At 32.7% G+C, this 21,811-nt stretch overlaps 1 protein-coding gene across 1 annotated transcript; it reads left to right on the plus strand.

Annotated features, from left to right (window-relative positions):
- The first annotated feature begins 1,813 nt into the window (after window positions 1-1,813).
- Window positions 1,814-20,581, plus strand: LOC120352229. Its single transcript, XM_039431984.1, has 5 exons — window positions 1,814-1,978; window positions 5,530-5,733; window positions 14,035-14,196; window positions 15,813-15,977; window positions 20,360-20,581. Exons 1-5 carry the CDS (start codon window positions 1,814-1,816, stop codon window positions 20,579-20,581), a joined length of 918 nt encoding a protein of 305 aa, XP_039287918.1.
- Window positions 20,582-21,811: the final 1,230 nt, after the last annotated feature.

Below are 21,811 nucleotides of genomic sequence, written 5' to 3' on the forward strand. Positions count from 1 at the left end.
AATTATGTAGTATAAGTTGACCTATTGAACTCAGATTGTGGAAAATTTAAGGTGGATGAGAATTGAGTGAGAAAGAATTCAGAATACGTCACTAGGAAGAAGACAGAAATAATATAAGTTATAAATGTTAACCTTCTTACAGAATAATTCATTGAGTATTTCAGTTACTCTTGATTTGGTACACAAGAAAACTTATGCTGCTCTCTTCAGTTCTACTAGTAGTTCTGTTAACAGTAGATCTCACGCAGTTTTCTCATCCACAAGTATCTGGTGTCACACCGGCATCTCCAGACATCTGTGTAATGCATGCAATGAATAATCCACTTGTCAGCTGATTGATTATGGATAATTCCAATTTGGCTAGAGTACATTCTAGGTATTTTAGGTACCTTGGATAATTCTATAGTCTGATTAATCCTAAGTTCAGAGTAGTCTAGATGATATAAATAGTGATATCGGAGTATGGAGGGAATTCCTTTTCCTTTCATGCTATCTTTAGAGTGCGAAATTTCAGAAAACCTTGTGTATACATCTACGCGCAATTGAAAGGAATATTCTGCCAAATCTTTTAGAATTCTATCAACGCGTCTGGCCGCGAATGCGTTACATACATACTAACATAAAGACAGACAAAAGAAAATCAGAGTTAAAACATAGACCTCACTGCGTTCGGTCAATAATTTACATTAACTTTGTAGAGTACTGTATTCCCATATATTTCTTAACTCAATACTGCTCTTCAAACTCCTAACAATAAATTTTTCCAATAAATTTGTTATTTTTAAAAGGGACCATACGAGCAAAGAGCATTGGGAACAGAGTTATGTCGAATTACAGGAAAACCGTGCGTTGATTGTAATTTCACAAGACGTAAGCTCCCTGGTAACAACAAAGATTGGCTCTACAATGTCACCCTGCGGAGCTACTTGTATATAAAACAAACAACCACTGTAAGTAGATTTTCTTCAATCACTATGCTTGTATTTTTAATTTTTTTCTTATCATGCAAACAAGTATTCAGATCTGTGTTGTGACGGATAGGTGAACGTTTGTTTCATTATTTATTTCATCTCTCTGCCATGTAATTCATGAAAGAGGTATTCATCAACATGAAGAGCATCAATATAATAAGAGAGAGTAGGGTTGTGTTTGTTCGTTTGTTCGCATCAAAACATGTCAACTTGTTGATTCATTCTGGGAAAACGGGAATTATTTAGATATCCAAATTTTGCACATAGATTCTAAAAATATCAATCTCGTGCACCTCGAAGCCCAAATTTCAATTTCCCTTCTAGATTTTCAGAATAATTTTTGTTCAAATTTCATTCATGGGACATGAATACATACCATATGTTATGAACTATAATCTAGAGAGACTCTTCGAAACAGATGGTAAAATTGGCAACTTAATCTTTAACCAGTTCAATTTAGTCAGGTTGGCATTAAGTTGAGGAAGGTTTTTAAACAAGATTTGAGGTCTGCCACTTCATCATGTTAATACCAAGTTGAAGAACTTATCTTCACTATAATATAGAAAATAACTGGCTCACACGCTTACGGGATAGGAAAATAATGTTAGACACGTCATCACGTCTGAACTACTGAACTGGTTAGCTTGAAATTTTGTATATAGATCTTTAATAGACCGAGGATGGTTCTGGGAATATTTCAAACTCTTCACTCGGTCAAGTTTTCAGTTTGTCAAGTTTTAAAATAGACCGTTGTGGAGCACGGGAATTCTAAACAGACATGAATTATTTTCCTGAGTCTACGTTTCAGGATGTTTTATGTGATAATCATATATTTTTACAAGATGCGGATAGTTGCATCCACAAAAGGGGCCAGTGGCCATTACAACAGCTTAGCAGACATCACAAGGCCAGCTTGTCAATGGCTGGAATGGATCAAGCCATTTATCAATGACCTTGCTACACACGCTGGTTACAACCCAAGGGACATCTGTCTTGCTGCAATTCCGGTAATTAGTGAATTTCGGTAATTTATGCTGAGAAGTACATTCTCTAATTGTAATTTTTAAAAAATGTAATTTGTATTCCATGAAAAAAAATAGTTGATTCCACTATTCAATGTGAGTGTCTTTTGACACATCGAAAAATCGACAACCATATGGAAATATTCCTAGATTTTTCCATGAAATATAGACACTAGGACAAAAATCAGTTTCACTAATTCATTTTCTATTAACTAAGTTCATTGTGCAAAATCTTCATAATTGAAGAAACAATATTAAGATAGAACACATACAATATCATTGGACGACATGACTCTGATGAGAACATACTATACTACGGAACAACACTATGATCTTAGATAACACAGATCGAGAAGCTATAATGCTATTTGACTTTCTAAATATTGCAGCTATTCTAAATATTTCTAACTATTCTAAATATTGCAGCTATTCTAAATATTTCTAACTATTCTAAATATTCAGCTTTCTACAGAGTGCCCCTAAGATGTCAAAAAATTTGTTACCTTTTCAACTTGTAAGCAATATCTGTCAAATCTACCTGTTTGACAGGAGAAAATCATCTCCTGTTTTTGCTGATAGAATAATGAATGAACTGAGAACAAATTCAACTCTTCATTTCCACTGAGTACTGTATTACAATTTTTCTGAAAAATCTGAAATCTTGAGGAATCTCTGTTTTCAATTAACTGATCTTCCAACTGACATCAATTAAATGAATAATTCTAGACTCCTTTTGAGTAATTCAATTCTATACAGTACCTGTTCTCTGAGAGTGATTTGAGATTTTATCATAGATTAATTTACAGGTGAACATGCTAAAGCATTCCCTCAAGTCGATTCAGAAAAATGCACTAGTTTTAGCTTGAATCATCATCTTCCACTTCTTGATCATTATTTAGGATTGCAAAGTTAGTAATAATTCAAACTGAAAATTACCTTTTTCACAGGGATGGTATGAGGTCACAGACCTGAATAAAAAAATAGAATAATCCGTTTTTGAACTATTTTTAACGACACTACAGTCTAATTTTACTTGTAGTCTAATTACTTGTAGTTGATGAAATAAATGAGTACTAGGAATATAGTTATTTTTCCTACAGTTACGTTGAAAAGTGGCCATTGCTGCTCTGATTACAGAACGCAAAGAATCACTTTTCCGCTCTAGTGCGGGAAAAATTTTTCTGCACTCCAGATTTGCAACATGGCAACGCAAAATACTTAGTAGGTTATATGGAGCAACAGTGCAGCAAAATCAAAATGAAGTTGGTAACAGTGACTGGGCTGCTATAGTGAGCAGAGGTGCAACGAAGCACAACGCGCTAATTATTATTCATTATATATTATAACCAACGACAACGAGGACTTTAGGATTTTAGGATTAAGGTTTTTATCAATAATAAGATTACACAGAAAAACATTTGATGGATTTCAGGCAATTTTACCCATAATTACCCACTTTTCATATTCAATGGTAACTGTAGGAGAAACTTAATGTGAAATACGTGCGCAAAGTTCCTCTGCTGCACTCAAGAAACCATTCCGCCCTCGCCTACGGCTCGGGCGTAAACGTTTCTTTCGGTGCAGCAAACTGACACTTTGCGCACTAGTTGCACAAATAACTATTTCATTACAATTAAACCTAAATCTAAATTATAAAGTTGATTGAGTATCATTAAAGCAAGAATCTCCTCCAGTACATGAATTTTTTTCTTGGCAATCCAATTATATTAAAAAATGTACTATATTTGTTAAGTAATAATCATACTGAATTAATAGCTCACTACTTATTTTGTATTAGTTTCATATTTTGCATCACGCGCCCGCCAACAATGTAATAAACAATGTTATTATTGTAAATTCAAGGCTTCTTTTTCCAGCCACACCAATGTATATTAGTTGATAATTGTTATTTTGTAAATTTCTAGTGAATTGGTAAATAAATATGTAAAAAAATTGAGTCATCGTAATATTCTTTGTAGTACGCCTGCGCGGCACTATCACTCCCAGGCCTCTAGTCGCATACCTCTGCCCGGGTGAGAGCTCTGCCCGGGGTAAGCTAGGCCTAGTACAACAGTCGCTTGCTCGCCTCTGATAGATGGAGTCGGTCACACCCTACCTCTTGTAAATGCTTCGTTCAAGTCTCTCCCCAACGTCGCTACTCAGTATTTTCTTATTTGTTAAAACTTCATTCAGTTAAACCTCATTATTTTCGTTTACACCTCAAGACAAGTGTTTCCAGTGAACGTGTCCAGTGCTCGTGAACTATGCGTCTTCTTTCCATGGCCATGGACGGGAATAATTCAGGTAACTCATCAAAAACCATCAAACTTTAACAATGAATCAAGGTACTGTGAACCATGATTATTATTTTATGCTTAATTCTTAATATTCCTTTGTTTTATTATATATCTCATTGCTTGAACTGATGTCAAGCTGGTCCTTCGGAAATTTACTAATCAAATCATTATACTTTGCTCTAAAAACATTATTCTTTTTTCGTCCTCAAACCTAATAACAAAAATTTTCATGGTACTCCAGGCCGGATTTGAACCAGCGACCTATGACCTGGCAACTGGAATACCTCCACACCCTACATCAACATGTGAAACTAATACAAAATAAGTAGTGTGCTATTAATTCAGTATGATTATTACCTAACATACCGGGGGCCTTGAATCCTAGGATTCAATTAACAAACAATAGTATAAAATTATCACACCTTGTGATATTAAAAAATTGAAAATTAACAAATAAAAGTATATATACATATGCCCAGCTTGGCTAGATAATTTAAGAGATATTGGTAGAGTGAAGACCTTGTGAGCAGGCCTTGTTAATCTTCCATGCTGTGTCCTCAGGTGAACCACCCCTCACAGCACCATCTTTCCCAGGAGATACATCAACAATTCTTGCCAGCGGCCAAGTGAGAGGTGGTGTAGGCTGATGAATCAGAGCTAAATCACCAATCTGCAGGTTGGTTGTGGATTTAGTCCATTTCACATGTTGATGTAGGGTGTGGAGGTATTCCAGCTGCCAGCGTTTCCATAAGCGTTGGTGGAAGGCCTCAATCAGCTTCCAATGGTTGAGGCGATTGAGTGTGGTATGGTGACTTTCCTCAGGAACAGCAAACAGGGGTGAACCAATCAAGAAGTGGCCTGGTGTGGGGGCTGTGGAATCACTTGAATCGTTGGATACAGGAGTTTCACCATTCTAGGCATACATTGGTCAGCATCAAATGACAATGCTTATGGAAACGCTGGCAGCTGGAATACCTCCACATCCTACATCAACGTGTGAAATGAACTAAAGCCACAACCAACCTGCAGATTGGTGACCTAGTTCTGATTCATCAGCCTACACAACCCCCCATTTGGCCACTGGCAAGAATTGTTGATGTGTCTCAACATCAATGCTTTCATGCTCTGGCATGAAAATACACGTATTTTCAGCTTGAATCATCATGACCATCTTCTTTATAATCATTGGGAATTGCACAGTTAGTAATAATTCAAACTAATGATTACCTTTTTTCACAGGGATGGTATGAAGTTACAGACTTCAAATTCATAGAAAATTCGCACTTCAAAATGGCGCAGATCCCGATAGCTCCGTATGGAGTATATAAAATTGAATTCCACTTGTCAGAAAAAGACAACCGAAATTGTCATTGTGTGCGAGTTTACATGGAGGTGATTCCTGATCCCAAAACTATTCTTAAGAAGCAGAAGCAGAACCATACAGCAATTTATATTTTCTGAACCTGAATCTAAAAATAGAATAATCAGTTTTTGAACTATTTTTAACGACACTACAGTCTCATCTCACTTGCAGTCTAAATACTTGTAATTGATGAAATAAATGAGTACTAAAAATTTAGTTATTTTCCATTACAATTAAACCTAAATCAAAATTATAAAGTTCATTGAGTATCGTTAAAGCAAGAATCTCCTCTAGTACATGAATGTTTTTCTTGACAGTCTAATTATATTAAAATATTTGCCGTCAGGCTCGCTTCGCTCGCCATATCCGTCTAGTCAGGAGGCTCCGCCCCCTGGACCCCCGACTGGATCGTCCAAAAATGAGATCAGCGGGCTCGCTTCGCTCGCCTGCATGTAGACCTCAGCGGAACCTCTGTACCGAATTCTGGACCTCCGACTGGATTGTCCAAAAATGAGATCAACGTGCTCGTTTCGCTCGCCTGCATGTAGACTGCATTTTTGTTTCTAACTCTGCGTTCAAGTGGCACTTGAAGAACTGGCTGTTTGATATCAGTGAGGATAATGCCGTCTCACTCATTGTTACTGGGGGTGCGCGTGTTTGATTCAATTTGGGCGCCTTCAGAGAGACTTTTTTCTGTTCTGTCATGCTTGTCTGTTCTGATTTTCCTGACTTGAATTTGTTATTTAAATTGTAGCCTTCCTCGCTATTCCTTGGTTTTCATTATCTTTTATTTATAAATTTTAAGTTATTTATAATTTAGTTTTCCTCTTTTTTTATCCCTTCTTAATGCATGGGGATTATAGATTCATCATTGAAAATTATTTTAATGTAGTTTAAATCTCTAATAAAAATTGAGATCTCTCTTTATAATTATAGATATAGCACATATTGTTATGATAACTCGAGCTTACGCACAGGCCTTTGTTGCCTATGTAAGCTCTTTCCTATCTGATACAAGAATTTCATACAAGAATAAAATTGTGATAGCTCAAGAGTTTTATTGTTTAGTATAGTTCTATATTTTGTTGTTTGTTCTTAGTAAGTATATTATATCGTTTCTTGAATTGTATAAACTTTATTGCTCAAGATTCTGTGTAACTGCTTTGTATTGTATTCAGAAGGAAAAAATAAATTGAATTGAATAAGACCTCAACGGAACCTCTGTACCGAATTTGAACTTATTATGTCAATTTGATCTCGAAAAACACCTGTTATCGGCGTATCTTTGGCGAACAAAATTCTTCCACCTCAGTTAAACCTGTGTACTGAATTTTTTTAAATATATTTCCATCAATTATTGAAAAAGGTGAGGAAACGCAGAAAAGCTGAGAAAACGCTTATTTTGGCTAATTGGATAAATTGGTATTTAGGAGGTCCTGGATAAATGCATTTCGATCTTCAATTTGGTGCCAACCTAACAAAGTCAACTCAACTCAATGCCAACATGACAAAATTTTTAATTTAGTTAGCAGAACAACTGTTTCGAAGAGGTACTCTCTCTAGATTATAGTTCTATATTAACATATGGTATGGACATTTCAATATTATAAATTAAATATATTGGAATAAGAAGAATATACATGCTAAAAGAACTTTAAACCCTTAAAAACCACCCTTAGAGTTAAAATAACGCCAAAAGATTCCTTAGTGCGCCTCTAAAGGGCCAACTGAACATACTTATCAAATTTGAACGTTTTTGGTCCGGTAGATTTTTAGTTCTGCGAGTGAGTGAGTGAGTCAGTCAGTCAGTCAGTGAGTGAGTGCCATTTCGCTTTTATATATAGATGTACTATATGGAATCCATTACTATTATCATGTATAATCAAACAATCTCATTATATTCAATATTGTTTATATCTAACCCCCTGGGTTGTAGAACTCGCTCATGAACTATTGTATTGTAATCTTTGAAACCCACAACATTCGATTATACAGATGAAAATCATGGAAACAGCTGAATATCTCTCTAACAAGAATAGTTTGACATTAGGTTTCATTGGGGCTCCTATTCTAAATGAAAAATGACCATGTCAGTCGTTATCAAAATGAATAAATAACTAAAATAATTACATGAAAATAAGTATAAATAAATAAAATGGAGAAAAAATAAAATGAAAATAAATAAAATGAATGAAATAAATAAAATGAATGGAATAAATAAAATAAATAAAATAAATAAAATAAATAAAATAAATAAAATAATAAAATAAATAAAATAATAAAATAAATAAAATAAATAAAATAAAAAAATAAATAAAATAAATAAAATAAATAAAATAAATAAAATAAATAAAATAAATAAAATAAATAAAATAAATAAAATAAATAAATAACTAAAATAAATAAAATAAATAAAATAAATAAAATAAATAAAATAAATAAAATAAATAAAATAAATAAAATAAATAAAATAAATAAAATAAATAAAATAATAAAAAAATAAAATAAATAAAATAAATAAAATAAAATAAATAAAATAATAAATAAAATAAATAAAATAAATAAAAATAAATAAATAAATAAAAATAAAATAAATAAAATAAATAAAATAAATAAAATAAATAAAATAAATAAAATAAATAAAATAAATAAAATAAATAAAATAAATAAAATAATAAAATAAATAAAATAAATAAAATAAATAAAATAAATAAAATAAATAAAATAAATAAAATAAATAAAATAAATAAAATAAATAAAATAAATAAAATAATAAAATAAATAAAATAAATAAAATAAATAAAATAAATAAAATAAATAAAATAAATAAAATGTATTAAATAAATAAAAATAAGTACACTCCCATCATTAAATACAATACATTACTCTGAGCAATAATACATGTCATTGATGTAGTAATGGCTGAATAACTATTCCTTTCCTTCAAAACCAAGGAGCTGTCTAATTGGTCGACGAGATGATGAGTCGCAATTTCACCTTCACAGCTCACAACCAATAGGAAACAAGCAGTTCGAGAACGTCGCATGCAAGCTATAGTGAAGTTCTCGTTATAATGACAGTATTTGATCAACTTCGGTTTTGCTATCCTTGTCTATCATTCGACAAAGCCAGTGGTACTATCTTTTCTAGGTCCACAATGATGACAATTATGTTTTTGACGGTGTAGAAATATAATTAATTAATACAGAGAATTGGCATCGCTATTCTTCTATCTTTATCCACTGCCATTATAACATGGACCCCACTATAGTTCCATATTTTCAGGGCCGGTTGCCGAGCTTGGGATTTAGCTAAGTTCTAGACTTTAAACAGCTGCAGTCAGAGAATTGACTTTCCAAAACGGGGCGTAGTCACAGTTCACGTTTAAATTAGATTTCGAAAAACTAAAAAATTGAACACAAAATAAAATAAAGAGAAAATATTGTAAAGTTTCAGCTATTTTGAATTATTTAGCAATGTTTCATTCCGTGAAGGATAAACGTTTCCAATTATAAAAATGAGAGAATAAAGATTATCATTAAAACTGTGACCACGTCCCTTTTCAGAAAGCCAATTTTCTGACTCCAGCTGTTTAAAGTATAGAACTTAGCTAAATCCCAAGCTCGGAACGGAAACCGGCCCTCAGTGTTATGAGATAGTTATCTCTCTCTCTCTGCAGAAAGACAGAACTTTGAAAATGTTACAATAATTATAAAGGTTCAATAGAAATGAAAATAAGAATCTCAGTACCCTTTTTTGGATTACTTTATCACTAATTATTGATAAAATAATAAAAAAAGGAGATTTTTATTTATATTTCTATTTATATTACAAGTAGCCCTATACAGAAAAGAGACTATAACGGTTCAATTTTGATGTAGTGTTCAAGTAATCAACATAATAGGCCTTCTATAGTTTTCAATATACGATTTTGAAAGATTACTTCTAACTAGAGTCGGGCGAAAAAAATGAGCCTGGGAACACAATATTTTTCATATTTGAAGCACAATAATTACACATCCTCTGTGCAATCTAAATTGAACAAAGATATCAATACAATATGATCAGTACGCCAATATCATGGTTGACATCAATTCATCCAAAAAACATGATCCTACCGACACATGCAAGGAGGACAGGAGGACCAACTGTAACTACCGAAATACGATTTTTTGTTGAGTTTCTCTGGGAGGTGAACAAGTATGTAAAGTTATGATCAAATTTATTATTCTCATCAACTACTTGATTCTTCCACATCATGTTGGAGCAGATCTACTCTTTGATGAATATGCGGTAAGTTGATTCTGTATGTTCTTTAAAATTTTGTCATTAAATGAGTCTATTTTATTTATATCAATTTTATTTATATAAACTCTACTAGAGTTCTTGGGTCTACTATCATAGCCACCCACCTCTTATACAAGGCCCCTGGTTTGGCCAGAGCATTCGAATTGTAGCGCCAAATCCCTGACTACAGTTCTGCCAATAGCAGGCTTGTTGGCACCAGTGTCGATCGTCCAGCTGTTTTGCCTTGTCATCCTGGCTTTCAGTTCTTGTTTCGTCCATTTCGTTTGTCTTGTCTCGTTCCCGTTGTTGTAAAGACCGAGTTTGTATTTTTCGTCATGTAATTTCGATCGGAAATTTCTTGTAGATAATTGTTTGAGTGTAGTGTGTGTGAATTGAGTATAACAGCGTAAATAGTGTTAAATTGAATTAATTTGAATCAGATTTGAATTTATAAAGACTCCAGTTTGAGCTTTGTTCAAACCACAGTGTATGACCTGCAAATTGAACACAGAATCAACGCAAAAAGGCAGCCCGGAAGCAAACCTTTCTTTTCCCAGATTTCTTTCCACCCTGAATCTGACCAAAACTCCTAATGAAGGCTTCGAAGGGCAAGTAGTCAAAATTGGATTAAATCTGGTGAGTTTTTGCTCTTTTTATTATTCATTAATGCAGAGTTTAACTGTACAAATAACCTGGCTCAAATTGAAGATTAAATTTTGCCCCTTGTTTGTATTTGATTATTTAAATAGTAAATTACAGTCCTCTAGTAGCTCTAGCCTGAGCTTTGTTCAGAACAGCCCAGGCCTACAATATTGCAACGTCGCAGTGTAGGCCTAGAATCTAATACATGATTGATGAAAAAGATTCAAAAAAATACCAGCTGATCTTTTTCACCAATCATGTATTAGATTCTAGGCCTACACTGCGACGTTGCAATATCGTAGGTCGGGGCCTTGTATTAGAGGTGGCTATATATGCTACTATTCTAATGTATCTATAGGGCCGGTTTACGAGCTCGGGATTTAGCTAAGTTCTATACTTTAAACAGCTGGAGTCAGAAAATTGGCTTTCCGAAAGGGGCGTGATCACAGTTTTCATGATAATCTTTATTCTCTCATTTTTACTAGTAGTTCTGTGAACAGTAGACCTCACGCAGTATTCTCATCCACAAGTACCTGATTGAAACTATAGACCTTATGGAAATACAGTAATAGACTGGCTTCTCCACACATCTGTGTAATCACTTGTCAGCTGATTTATGATGAATAATTCTATAGTCTGATTTTTACTCTAATATTGGAGTATGAAGGAGGCTCCTTTTTCCTTTTATATTATCCTTGAAATGAAAAATTTCCAAAAACCTTGTACATACGTCGACGCACAATTTAAAAATGAACATACCTGTCAAAGTTCATGAAAATCTATTACCGCGTTTCGCCGTAAAAGCGCAACATAAAAACATTTAAACATTAAGAGAAATGCCAAACCGTCGACTTGAATCTTAAACCTCACTTCACTCGGTCAATAATTGGAAACGTTTTTACTTCACGGAATGGAACATTGCAAAATAATTCAAAATAGCTGAAACTTTACAATATTTTCTCTTTATTTTATTTGTGTCGAAACTTTGCTTTGAGATCAGATTCTCATTTTCATACAAACCTGAAATGGCTGCTAATTTAAAAAGCTGTGATGCATAAATGTGAACTTCAAAACAACAGAAATTGAGTTATTCGATAGGTATTCTATTTCAATTCCCTTTCAAAATAATAGAAAAATGGGAATCCTATTTATAATAAGATAATTTCAAAGAAAATAGTTCTGACATAACCTTTGAATATTATTTATACCAGTAGCAGTAGGCGTAACAGAATAGGTAGGGTGGGTTAACTGGAGCATAGACAAAGTCTAGGATGGTCAAAGTTATAACCTTCATAGTGTCATTTCAGGTATAGTTTGTGTTTCTCATACGGTGATATCTGAAAATTATTACATATATTAAAAACTATAATCCAAATCGACTTGTGTACTGAAGTATTTTGGCAGAATGAAGAAAAAACATGGCGGCTGAGAATTGTTTGTGTGCATCTGTTCAGTCACTGTCAAAAGTAAAAATGAAATATTTATGGTAAACTGACGACATTGCAAAGCTAGAGAGAGATAGCGCTATATGCTTTGTTGCATGATAGACAAGGATAGCAACACTATTGTCAATCGTATACTGCCATCATAACGTAGACCTCACTATATCAACTCTTTCATTCATTCTCCCAGTTTCCTTTTTATTCTTTATTGATTCATGCAATGATTGATTCTTCATTGATCATCCCTATGATGCTTGATTTAGCGACACAGTAAAAAGCATTCTATGCTTAATCCTATGTGAATTATTTTTACTTTTTTCATTTAAAATATTGTTTTGTTTTATTTTATTTTACTGTGTATTGCTTGTTAAATTATAATTTTGTATTGTATTGGAGGGTTAAGTGTAAGAGAGGGCCGACTGTGCCCTAACGCCCTAATTTCGCCCTCCCAGGTATAAAATAAGGGCAGTCATTCTATTCTATTCTATTCTATTCTATTCAATTCTATTCTATTCTATTCTATTCTATTCTATTCTATTCTATTCTATTCTATTCTATTCTATTCTATTCTATTCTATTCTATTCTATTCTATTCTATTCTATTCTTCTATTCTATTCTATTCTATTCTATTCTTTCTATTCTATTCTATTCTATTCTATTCTATTCTATTCTATTCTATTCTATTCTATTCTATTCTATTCTATTCTATTCTATTCTATTCTTTCTATTCTATTCTATTCTATTCTATTCTATTCTATTCTATTCTATTCTATTCTATTCTATTCTATTCTATTCTATTCTATTCTATTCTATTCTATTCTATTCTATCTATTCTATTCTATTCTATTCTTCTATTCTATTCTATTCTATTCTATTCTATTCTATTCTATTCTATTCTATTCTATTCTATTCTATCTATTCTATTCTATTCTATTCTATTCTATTCTATTCTATTCTATTCTATTCTATTCTATTCTATTCTATTCTATTCTATTCTATTCTATTCTATTCTATTCTATTCTATTCTATTCTATTCTATTCTATTCTATTCTATTCTATTCTATTCTATTCTATTCTATTCTATTCTATTCTATTCTATCTATTCTATTCTATTCTATTCTATTCTATTCTATTCTATTCTATTCTATTCTATTCTATCTTCTATTCTATTCTATCTATTCTATTCTATTCTATTCTATTCTATTCTATTCTATTCTATTCTATTCTATTCTATTCTATTCTATTCTATTCTATTCTATTCTATTCTATTCTATTCTATTCTATTCTATTCTATTCTATTCTATTCTATTCTATTCTATTCTATTCTATTCTATTCTATTCTATTCTATTCTATTCTATTCTATCTTCTATTCTATTCTATTCTATTCTATTCTTTCTATCTATTCTATCTATTCTATTCTATTCTATTTATTCTATTCTATTCTATTCTATTCTATTCTATTCTATTCTATTCTATTCTATTCTATCTATTCTATTTATTCTATTCTATTCTATTCTATCTATTCTATTCTATTCTATTCTATTCTATTCTATTCTATTCTATTCTATTCTATTCTATTCTATTCTATTCTATTCTATTATTCTATTCTATTCTATTCTATTCTATTCTATTCTATTCTATTCTATTATTCTATTCTATTCTATTTATTCTATTCTATTCTATTCTATTCTATCTATTCTATTCTATTCTATTCTATCTATTCTATCTATTCTATTCTATTCTATTCTATTCTATTCTATTCTATTTATTCTATTCTATCTTCTATTCTATTCTATTCTATTCTATTCTATTCTATTCTATTCTATTCTATTCTATTCTATTCTATTCTATTCTATTCTATTCTATTCTATTCTATTCTATTCTATTCTATTCTATTCTATTCTATTCTATTTAGCCTAGGCTACTTTTTGCTTAGGTTACTATGTTACAATCTATACTAATTTCTCCTATCAAAAAATTCTAATTTTGAATTTGATATCTCCTACAGGGACCATATGAGCAAAGAGCAATAGGATCAGAGTTTTGTCGATATTCTGGGAGAAGTTGCGTTGAAGGTAATTTCACAAGACGCAAGCTCCCGGGTAACAACAAGGATTGGCACTATAATGCTACATTGTGGAGCCACATGTATGTGAAAGATACAACCACAGTGAGCAAATTTTCATTGGTTCCTATTCTATAATTTATTATTTTTGCTAATGATGTACACAATAGTGTCTAGATCTGTGTTTGAGTAAAGAGGTGAAGTACAACGGTAATAATACAGTTGTACAGTATGGTACAGTACAGTGGGACTGCAGTTGTACAGTACAGGACAGAACAGTACAGTTGTTCTACAGTAGTACAACTGTAAAGTACTGTTGAATTTCAAAAACAAAGTCAAGCCTGAAGGTGTGAACATAGAATTTCGTTGGAAGTACACCAGAGCGCAGCTCTTGTACTCAGCAAACCTGAGCTTAACTCTGGTTAGTTATCACCAGCGAAAACTTATAAGATTTTTTATTCTATGCTATCACTTATTTTATACAAAACTCAACAGGATTTGAATGTTTTTTCACTTGCCAATCAATATTTTACTTGAACATCCCAAAAGGATGTCATTCTCTGTCATTAATTTATTATGTAATTCTACTAGCATTTTTCTAATTTCCCTTCATTCATGTGAAAAATATCATATTCATTCAAAATTGACAGAAAAAATGATATGATTCATAATCAATATTGATACAAATGTGCCAGTTTTAGTAGAGTTTTAAAAAGCAATTTCCGAAGAGGACATGTGGACCCCCCTTCCTTCTGGGGAGGAATTTCATACTTTCAGACTCACAGGTTCGTTAGCTAGTAGCTACTAGAATTGCATAAAGAATGAACACAGGTTTATTCTTCTAATCATTCGGAATTACCCAACTTACAGGAAAGAACCACAGGCTTGGACGCCCAGAACGGTTCCAATTCTAGTTTATAAATCAGAGAAATTAAAAATTAGAGGTTCGGGGTGGCTCCGGTACTTCTTATTCTAGAAATTAAGCCCTGGGTAATGGATGAGAGGCCTTTAGAAGGATAGCATGTGGCGAGAGGTTTCTAGTAAACAACACAGAGGAGGCAGGGGGGCTTCTGGATCGTTCTAGATCATTCCCGTGAGTTCATGTCTTGGTGCAGGGAGTCATCGACCAATGACAAGTGCGTTCTGGAACCTTCTGCTAATTAACAATCACTGTGATTGGTCGGATCGCCACACCTCCAGGCCCTTCTGGAGAGTTCTGGAACACTGTATTCTCCACCTTCTAGATGGTTCTTCCGAGCCTATAAAATGGCACGTGTTGCGTTCGGGAGTTGTTGACAGACAACAGTCGTATTGCTCGGTTCTTGTCTTGTCGTGACAGACTGAAGTGATAAAGTCACAACAGACTTTTGTAGACTTTTGTAGTTGCTTATACAGTTTATTATTCTTGGTGACAGTTATTTTTAAACAGTTATTTATATTAGTTAACGTAAGCTTGTGATAAATTCTGTGGAATTTCTTAGGTAGTGATCAGTTCTTAGTTGTTTCTACTTTACCTCCGTGTGCTATAGTGTTGTAAGTAATCAAACTAATCAGTATAAATCGCCTTAAGTGTTTTATTAGTAAAAGTATATTACAGAAGGTTTGCTCTATACTTCTACAAAATACCATAATAATTGATAATCTTCAAATGCCATTGCATTCAGCAAGATATTTTGAAGTTTAATTTGATATTTTCTTTTATAATTGATATTTTTCACTAGATGCGGATAGTAGCATCAACAAAAGGAGCAAGTGGCCATTACAACAGCTTAGCAGACATTACAAGACCAGCTTGTCAATGGCTGGAATGGATCAAGCCATTCATCAATGACCTTGCTATACACGCCGGCTACAACCCAAAAGACATTTGCCGAGCTGCAATTCCGGTAATTACTGCAATTTAAAATAATCTTATCTTCTTATTCAAGAGCAGAAGCTGTTCAATGTGAGTGCCTTATGGAACCTGAAAGATAAAACAGACTCTTCTGATGACTATATTCCAAGATTTCTTCTTGACATAAAGGTTCCAGCTACAAAAAAGTGAATAGACAATTGCGATTCAGTTGCAATTATTGTTAATGAATGATATAATTAACAAATCAATAAACAATTCAAAGTATCCGTACATCATTTAAACAAATGTGAGTATCTCAGTCCATCAATATACTTCCGATTTATGGTCGAATGAACTTAAGTTCATGTAGTGGAAATTTGCTCCCTAGCAAAACCAGATGAATAATTGACCGAGCGAAGTGTGGTCTAAGATTCAATTTGACGGTTTGGCATTTCTCTTAATGTTCCAATGTTTAAATGTTCATATGTTCATATGTTTATATGTTGCGCGTTTACGGCGAAACGCGGTAATAGATTTTCATGAAATTTGACAGGTATGTTCCTTTTTCAATTGCGCGTAGACGTATATACAAGGTTTTTAGAAATCTTGCATTTCAAGGATAACATAAAATAAAAAAGGAGCCTCCTTCATACGCCAATATTAGAGTGAAAATCAGACTATAGAATTATTCATCATAGATCAGCTGACAAGTGATTACACAGATGTGTGGAGAAGCCAGTCTATTGCTGTATTTCCATAAGGTCTATAGTTTCAATCAGGTACTTGTGGATGAGAATACTGCTTGAGGTCTACTGTTCACAGAACTACTAGTATGAGAAATTATGGAGAATTCAATTTTTGAAAATCTGTAAACCTAAGAATACGAAAATACATCAGAAAATGAAGGAAGGGAATTGTCTTTTTTCACTTGAAAATGGCATTAATACATACCCGAAGCATGTCGTGATGGATTAATTTAAAGAGGGTACTCAGATTCAAGTTTTTTTATAGTTAGAGAAATGTATAAAAAGAGAACAGTCAAGGTCAAATTCAAAAGTAAATAGCACGAAGCTAAAAACTGAGTTACTACTCCAAGATGAATTCAAATTACTGATAATATCATGGTTGAAATGAGGTTGTTCATTTAGGATTTTAACTGGACATTGAATCACTTCTTCCTTTGCGATCAGCGGGATTTTATTGTAAATTCTAGGACCTAAATGCTGTACAGATCTCTGACCAAAAGCTGTGTTCATTCTGGGAACGAGAAGAAAATTCAGATTTCTAATTCTGGTGCTGTGGCTATGGAAAATTAAATCGGTAAAATTTGTATTCTTGTTAATATGAATTACTAAAACTAATACTTATACAGTCGAACCTCTGTATAACGAAGTCGATTATCCCGAGAAAAAAATCGCTGCAGAGAGGTATTCGTTATTGAAAGGTTGTTCTGTCAAGAAAACTGCCACGATCTTATGTATCATGGCGGTTGAACACAAAATACGGTAATTTTGGCAATAAATACAGTATAAATACTATAATAACTCAACTTTCCTATTTTTAATGTTTTATTTGAAAAAGAGAGTAATTTTCAGTTGAATTTTGCATTTGAATGAAACATAATGTTCAATAAACGACTCACATCTATTCAAACAGTCGAACATGTTGTCTGGTACATTATTTTCGAGTTTTAATCCTTGCCTGATAATTTTGCAAGCTTCAAGAACTTCTTGATCTGACGGATTCTTCTCCACAGGTTCGTCACAGCCATCATCATCATAGTCAGTTCAAAGGATTAAAATGTGTGACAAAAGCAAGAATGGGGAAGTCCAGTCGTTTACCTACCTGGTCTACAAATGACAAGGTCTTGGAATTCTATTTCCAGTAACTTTCATTCAATTTCCGACATGTGTTTCAACCTGTTCACCACCCTATCTTCTTCCTACCTCAATTGCCATTATTTTTAGTCTATTGACCTTTCTACTGAAACTAAACAATTCCATGAAAATGACCGTCTGCTTCCTATACACACTACATATTGTATGTTGAAGTCAAGAGAAAACTGTTGTTGAGAGGTCCGAAATTCGTTAAATAGAGGTAAATAAGCGACAAAAAAACCTAAAATGTCATGGGACCAGGTAAAAATTCGTTATGTAGAGGATTTTGTTAAGTGGAGGTTCGTTATAGAGAAGTTCGACTGTAACTGTCTGAAGCTGAGAACTCTACTTTCCAACAAGTGAATTGTTCACCGAAAGTAGAGTTCTCAGCGTCAGACAGTCATATGTATTTGTTTTAGTAATTTATATTAACAAGAATACAAATTTTATCGATTTAATTTTCCATAGCCACAACACCAGAATTGGAAATCTGAATTTTCTTCTCGTTCCCAGAATGAACACCGCTTTTGGTCAGAGATCTGTAAAATATTAAGGATCCTAGAATTTACAATAAAATCCCGCTGATCGCAAAGGACGAAATAAATATAAATAGATTTAAAAGAGCAGTACGGAATTAGTTATATGATACTGGCATTTACCAGACCGAGGAGCTCATTGTAAATAGGATATACTGACTACTGTCTTCTTTTTATTCAAACCTTTATAACTAGAATTACAAATTACATTTTCCTCCACCTACTGTCTAAAGTACTTACTTTACTCCCTGAAACCTAATACTAAAGTGTCACTTTTTCGCTCTCGGTAGTAAAAAACAGAAAAACTCCCTAGGGAGTAAAAGTGACTCCATTTAAATAACATGGGAAGCATCTCTATTTTTAAACTTACATTGTAATAGGTTAGAAGGTCTAAGCTCAGATGAGGAAGCATATAGAGTAGTCATTAAACCAACTAAATTCAATACCTCAACCAGACATTTGATCGATATATAAAATTTATGTTTGTATGCTGAAATTATTATTACAAACTCCATATCACTATACTAAAAAAATGTATATATTTTTTTCTTTTATTCCATGTTATTCAAAATATCAGCCAACAAATATTACTTATTAACTAATCAAATTTGAAACGGGAACTTCATCATAGCTGTAGTTTTGGCTGTCATTGTTGTTACAACTTTAGCCGACAGATAGTGCTGTCGGAGGAGAACTGTGATTACAAGCCAGCTGTTTCTGTTTACTTTTTAGATTATGTTGTAACACATTGTTTGGTCACATACGTTTTTAAAATTATTTTATTAGCAGCTTTTATAAAAATGTAGGTGGAGGAAAAATGTTGTGTATATCACGAGTGAAAAATGTTTTTTCTCCCTCAAGAAAAATTGTTGCCCTCGGCTTCGCCTCGGGCTTCAAACTTTTCCCTCAGGGAGAAAAAACAGCACTTTTCACTCTAGATATACAAATAACTATTTTCATATATGTTTTAAAAAAGAATATTATGATCACCCCGACACATATTATTATAATGGGGTATCATAATTAGAACTAAGTTTAGTATTAGCAGCTTTTGAATGTATAATATAACAACTATGTATATGTTTTGTCAATAAACTCCTCTGGTTGCAATCTTTTTTCATCATCCCAGTTTATTTCATTGCTTCTTGAAATTAATTTTTCCTCCACCTACTGGCTAAAGTACTTTCTTTACTCCCTGAAACATAATACTAAAGTGTCACTTTTTCGCTCTCGGTAGTAAAAAACAGAAAAACTCCCTAGGGAGTAAAAGTGACTCCATTTAAATAACATGGGAAGCATCTCTATTTTAAAAACTTACATTATAATAGGTTAGAAGGTCTAAGCTCAGATGAGAAAGCATAAAGAGGTGTCTGTCATTGAGTCAACTGAATTCAATACCACAACCAGAAATTTGATCAACTCATGAAATATATGTTTGTATGATATTATATTCCTAATATTAGTAGACGATAAAAATTTATACAATTTTTAAAATATCTTATTCTATTCAAAATACCAGCCAACAAATATTTTTGATCTGCAATTCAAATCTGAACCGCGTGATCTGGAGTCAGCCATTTTTGGTAAACACCCAGCTGATATAATTGTTACAACTTTAGCCAATAGATAGCGCAATCGGCAGTGCCAATCAGTCGGCCGGTTTTAAAGTTTTAGATTTTAGGTTATGTTGTTAGGAAACATTGTCACCAATACATAAAATGTTATTGAATGATTTTATTCGCAGTTTCTATAAAAAAATGTGGATGGAGGAAAAATGTTGTGTACATCACAAGTGAAAAATACTTTTTCTCCCTCAGGAAAATTGTTGCCCTCGGCTTCGCCTCGGGCTCCAAACTTTTCCCTCAGGGAGAAAAAGTTGTAATTTTCACTCTAGATATACAAATAACTATTCAACTGTGTGCCATTGCCAATTACCTAAATGCAGAAATTCGACATTTCCTCCATCCTCAAACTAAAGTAATAACCAAAACTAACTGTTTACAATGATGTCCTCTCCACAGGGATGGTATCAGATCACAAACTTCAAATTTAAGGAGAATGAACACTTCAAGATGCCACAGATTCCAATAGCGCCCTACGGTCTGTACAAGATTGAATTCCATCTGTCAGAAAAAGATAACCGAAACTGCTGTTGTGTGCGAGTTTACATGGAGATAACTCCCGATGCCCAGACTATTCTCAACAAGCAGAAGCACAATCGCACTGCTATTTTTAAACTCTGAGCCTGAATCTAAAAGTATTGTTGGATAATAATAATGAAGTACACCATATTTATAAAATAATATAAAATCCTCTACAGCTTATCATAATAGCGGCAGAATCTACTTCATATCTTTACTACTGCATTGCAGCATACTACTACTACAAATCTGCCCTACTAAACAAGAACGCAGTATCTACTGAAGTAGCCAAACTGAGAAAATGAGGTCAAAGTTTGAATTGTTTGAAACAACTAAAATAGATTTTACCTTATACTGTGGATGTATATAGATATAGTCTACATAAAAGATTATTTTTAATAGTAAAAATCCACAAAAAATTATGTTAGGGCATTTAAGAAGCAGATACTGCGTTTTTACCGGGCAATAGCATCTCTTTAACCACAAGTGTGCTAAGCAAAAATGCAGTACTGCGTTTTTCTCTAGTTTATATCTTCAACATTCCATAACAATACTTTAGTAAAAATGCAGTACTATGTTTTTCCTTAGTATAAACCACAAACACCTTGATAAAAATGCAGTATAGTCAATTTATTTCTGTTGAAACAGAATAGATATAATTATATCATAGAGAGAGGCAAACTTTGTCATCACTGATGAATCTTTTCTTTATAGGTTAAGCTGTGTTACACACTGTCAGTTACTGCAAAAATCATAATGGTCGCCTCTAATATACTAAGCAAGCTGAGCTGTAGATACTGCGTTCTTCCTTAGTACACTAAAATACTGCGTTTTTGCTTGGTAAAAGAAGAGATATCATGTAGATACTGCGTTTTTCATGTCATTATTTCTTAAACGAAAGGAAATACTGTGTTCTTCTTTAGTTCAATAGATAGAGTGCGTTGAGTTGAGAATTTTGATATTACATATAACTCATTTTGTGGAAATTTTGTAGATACTGAGTTTTTGCTTAGTAGGGCAAAAATAATTAAAAACTATGTAGTTTTATAGGTGTTAATGGTAATAATAAGTAATAGATGAATCATTGGTATTAATTATTTATCATCTTTATCATTCGGCATCATTAATATTTGTTATTATTATTATTATTTATTGGCACTATTTCATTTTATATTATCTCATTTGTGTATACTAAGGGAATTCCTGATTTTATTTTCAATTATGAGATATGCTCCTGTTTGCAGACGGAGTTCATTCTTTGAACATTGTATTCATTAACTGTACACTACGCATTTTTTGAAAATTCAATACCTCTTTAATTATTGTTATTCT

Source organism: Nilaparvata lugens, chromosome 7 (genome assembly GCF_014356525.2).
Source record: "Nilaparvata lugens isolate BPH chromosome 7, ASM1435652v1, whole genome shotgun sequence".
NCBI lineage: Eukaryota > Metazoa > Arthropoda > Insecta > Hemiptera > Delphacidae > Nilaparvata > Nilaparvata lugens.

Excerpts from the sequence above, each read along its gene's own strand:
- LOC120352229 (XM_039431984.1), top strand. The coding sequence starts at position 1,814 with ATGCGGATAGTTGCATCCACAAAAGGGGCCAGTGGCCATTACAACAGC. Across the intron at positions 1,979-5,529 it reads TCTGTCTTGCTGCAATTCCG|GGATGGTATGAAGTTACAGA; the intron begins GTAATTAGTGAA and ends CTTTTTTCACAG. Across the intron at positions 14,197-15,812 it reads ATGTGAAAGATACAACCACA|ATGCGGATAGTAGCATCAAC; the intron begins GTGAGCAAATTT and ends ATTTTTCACTAG.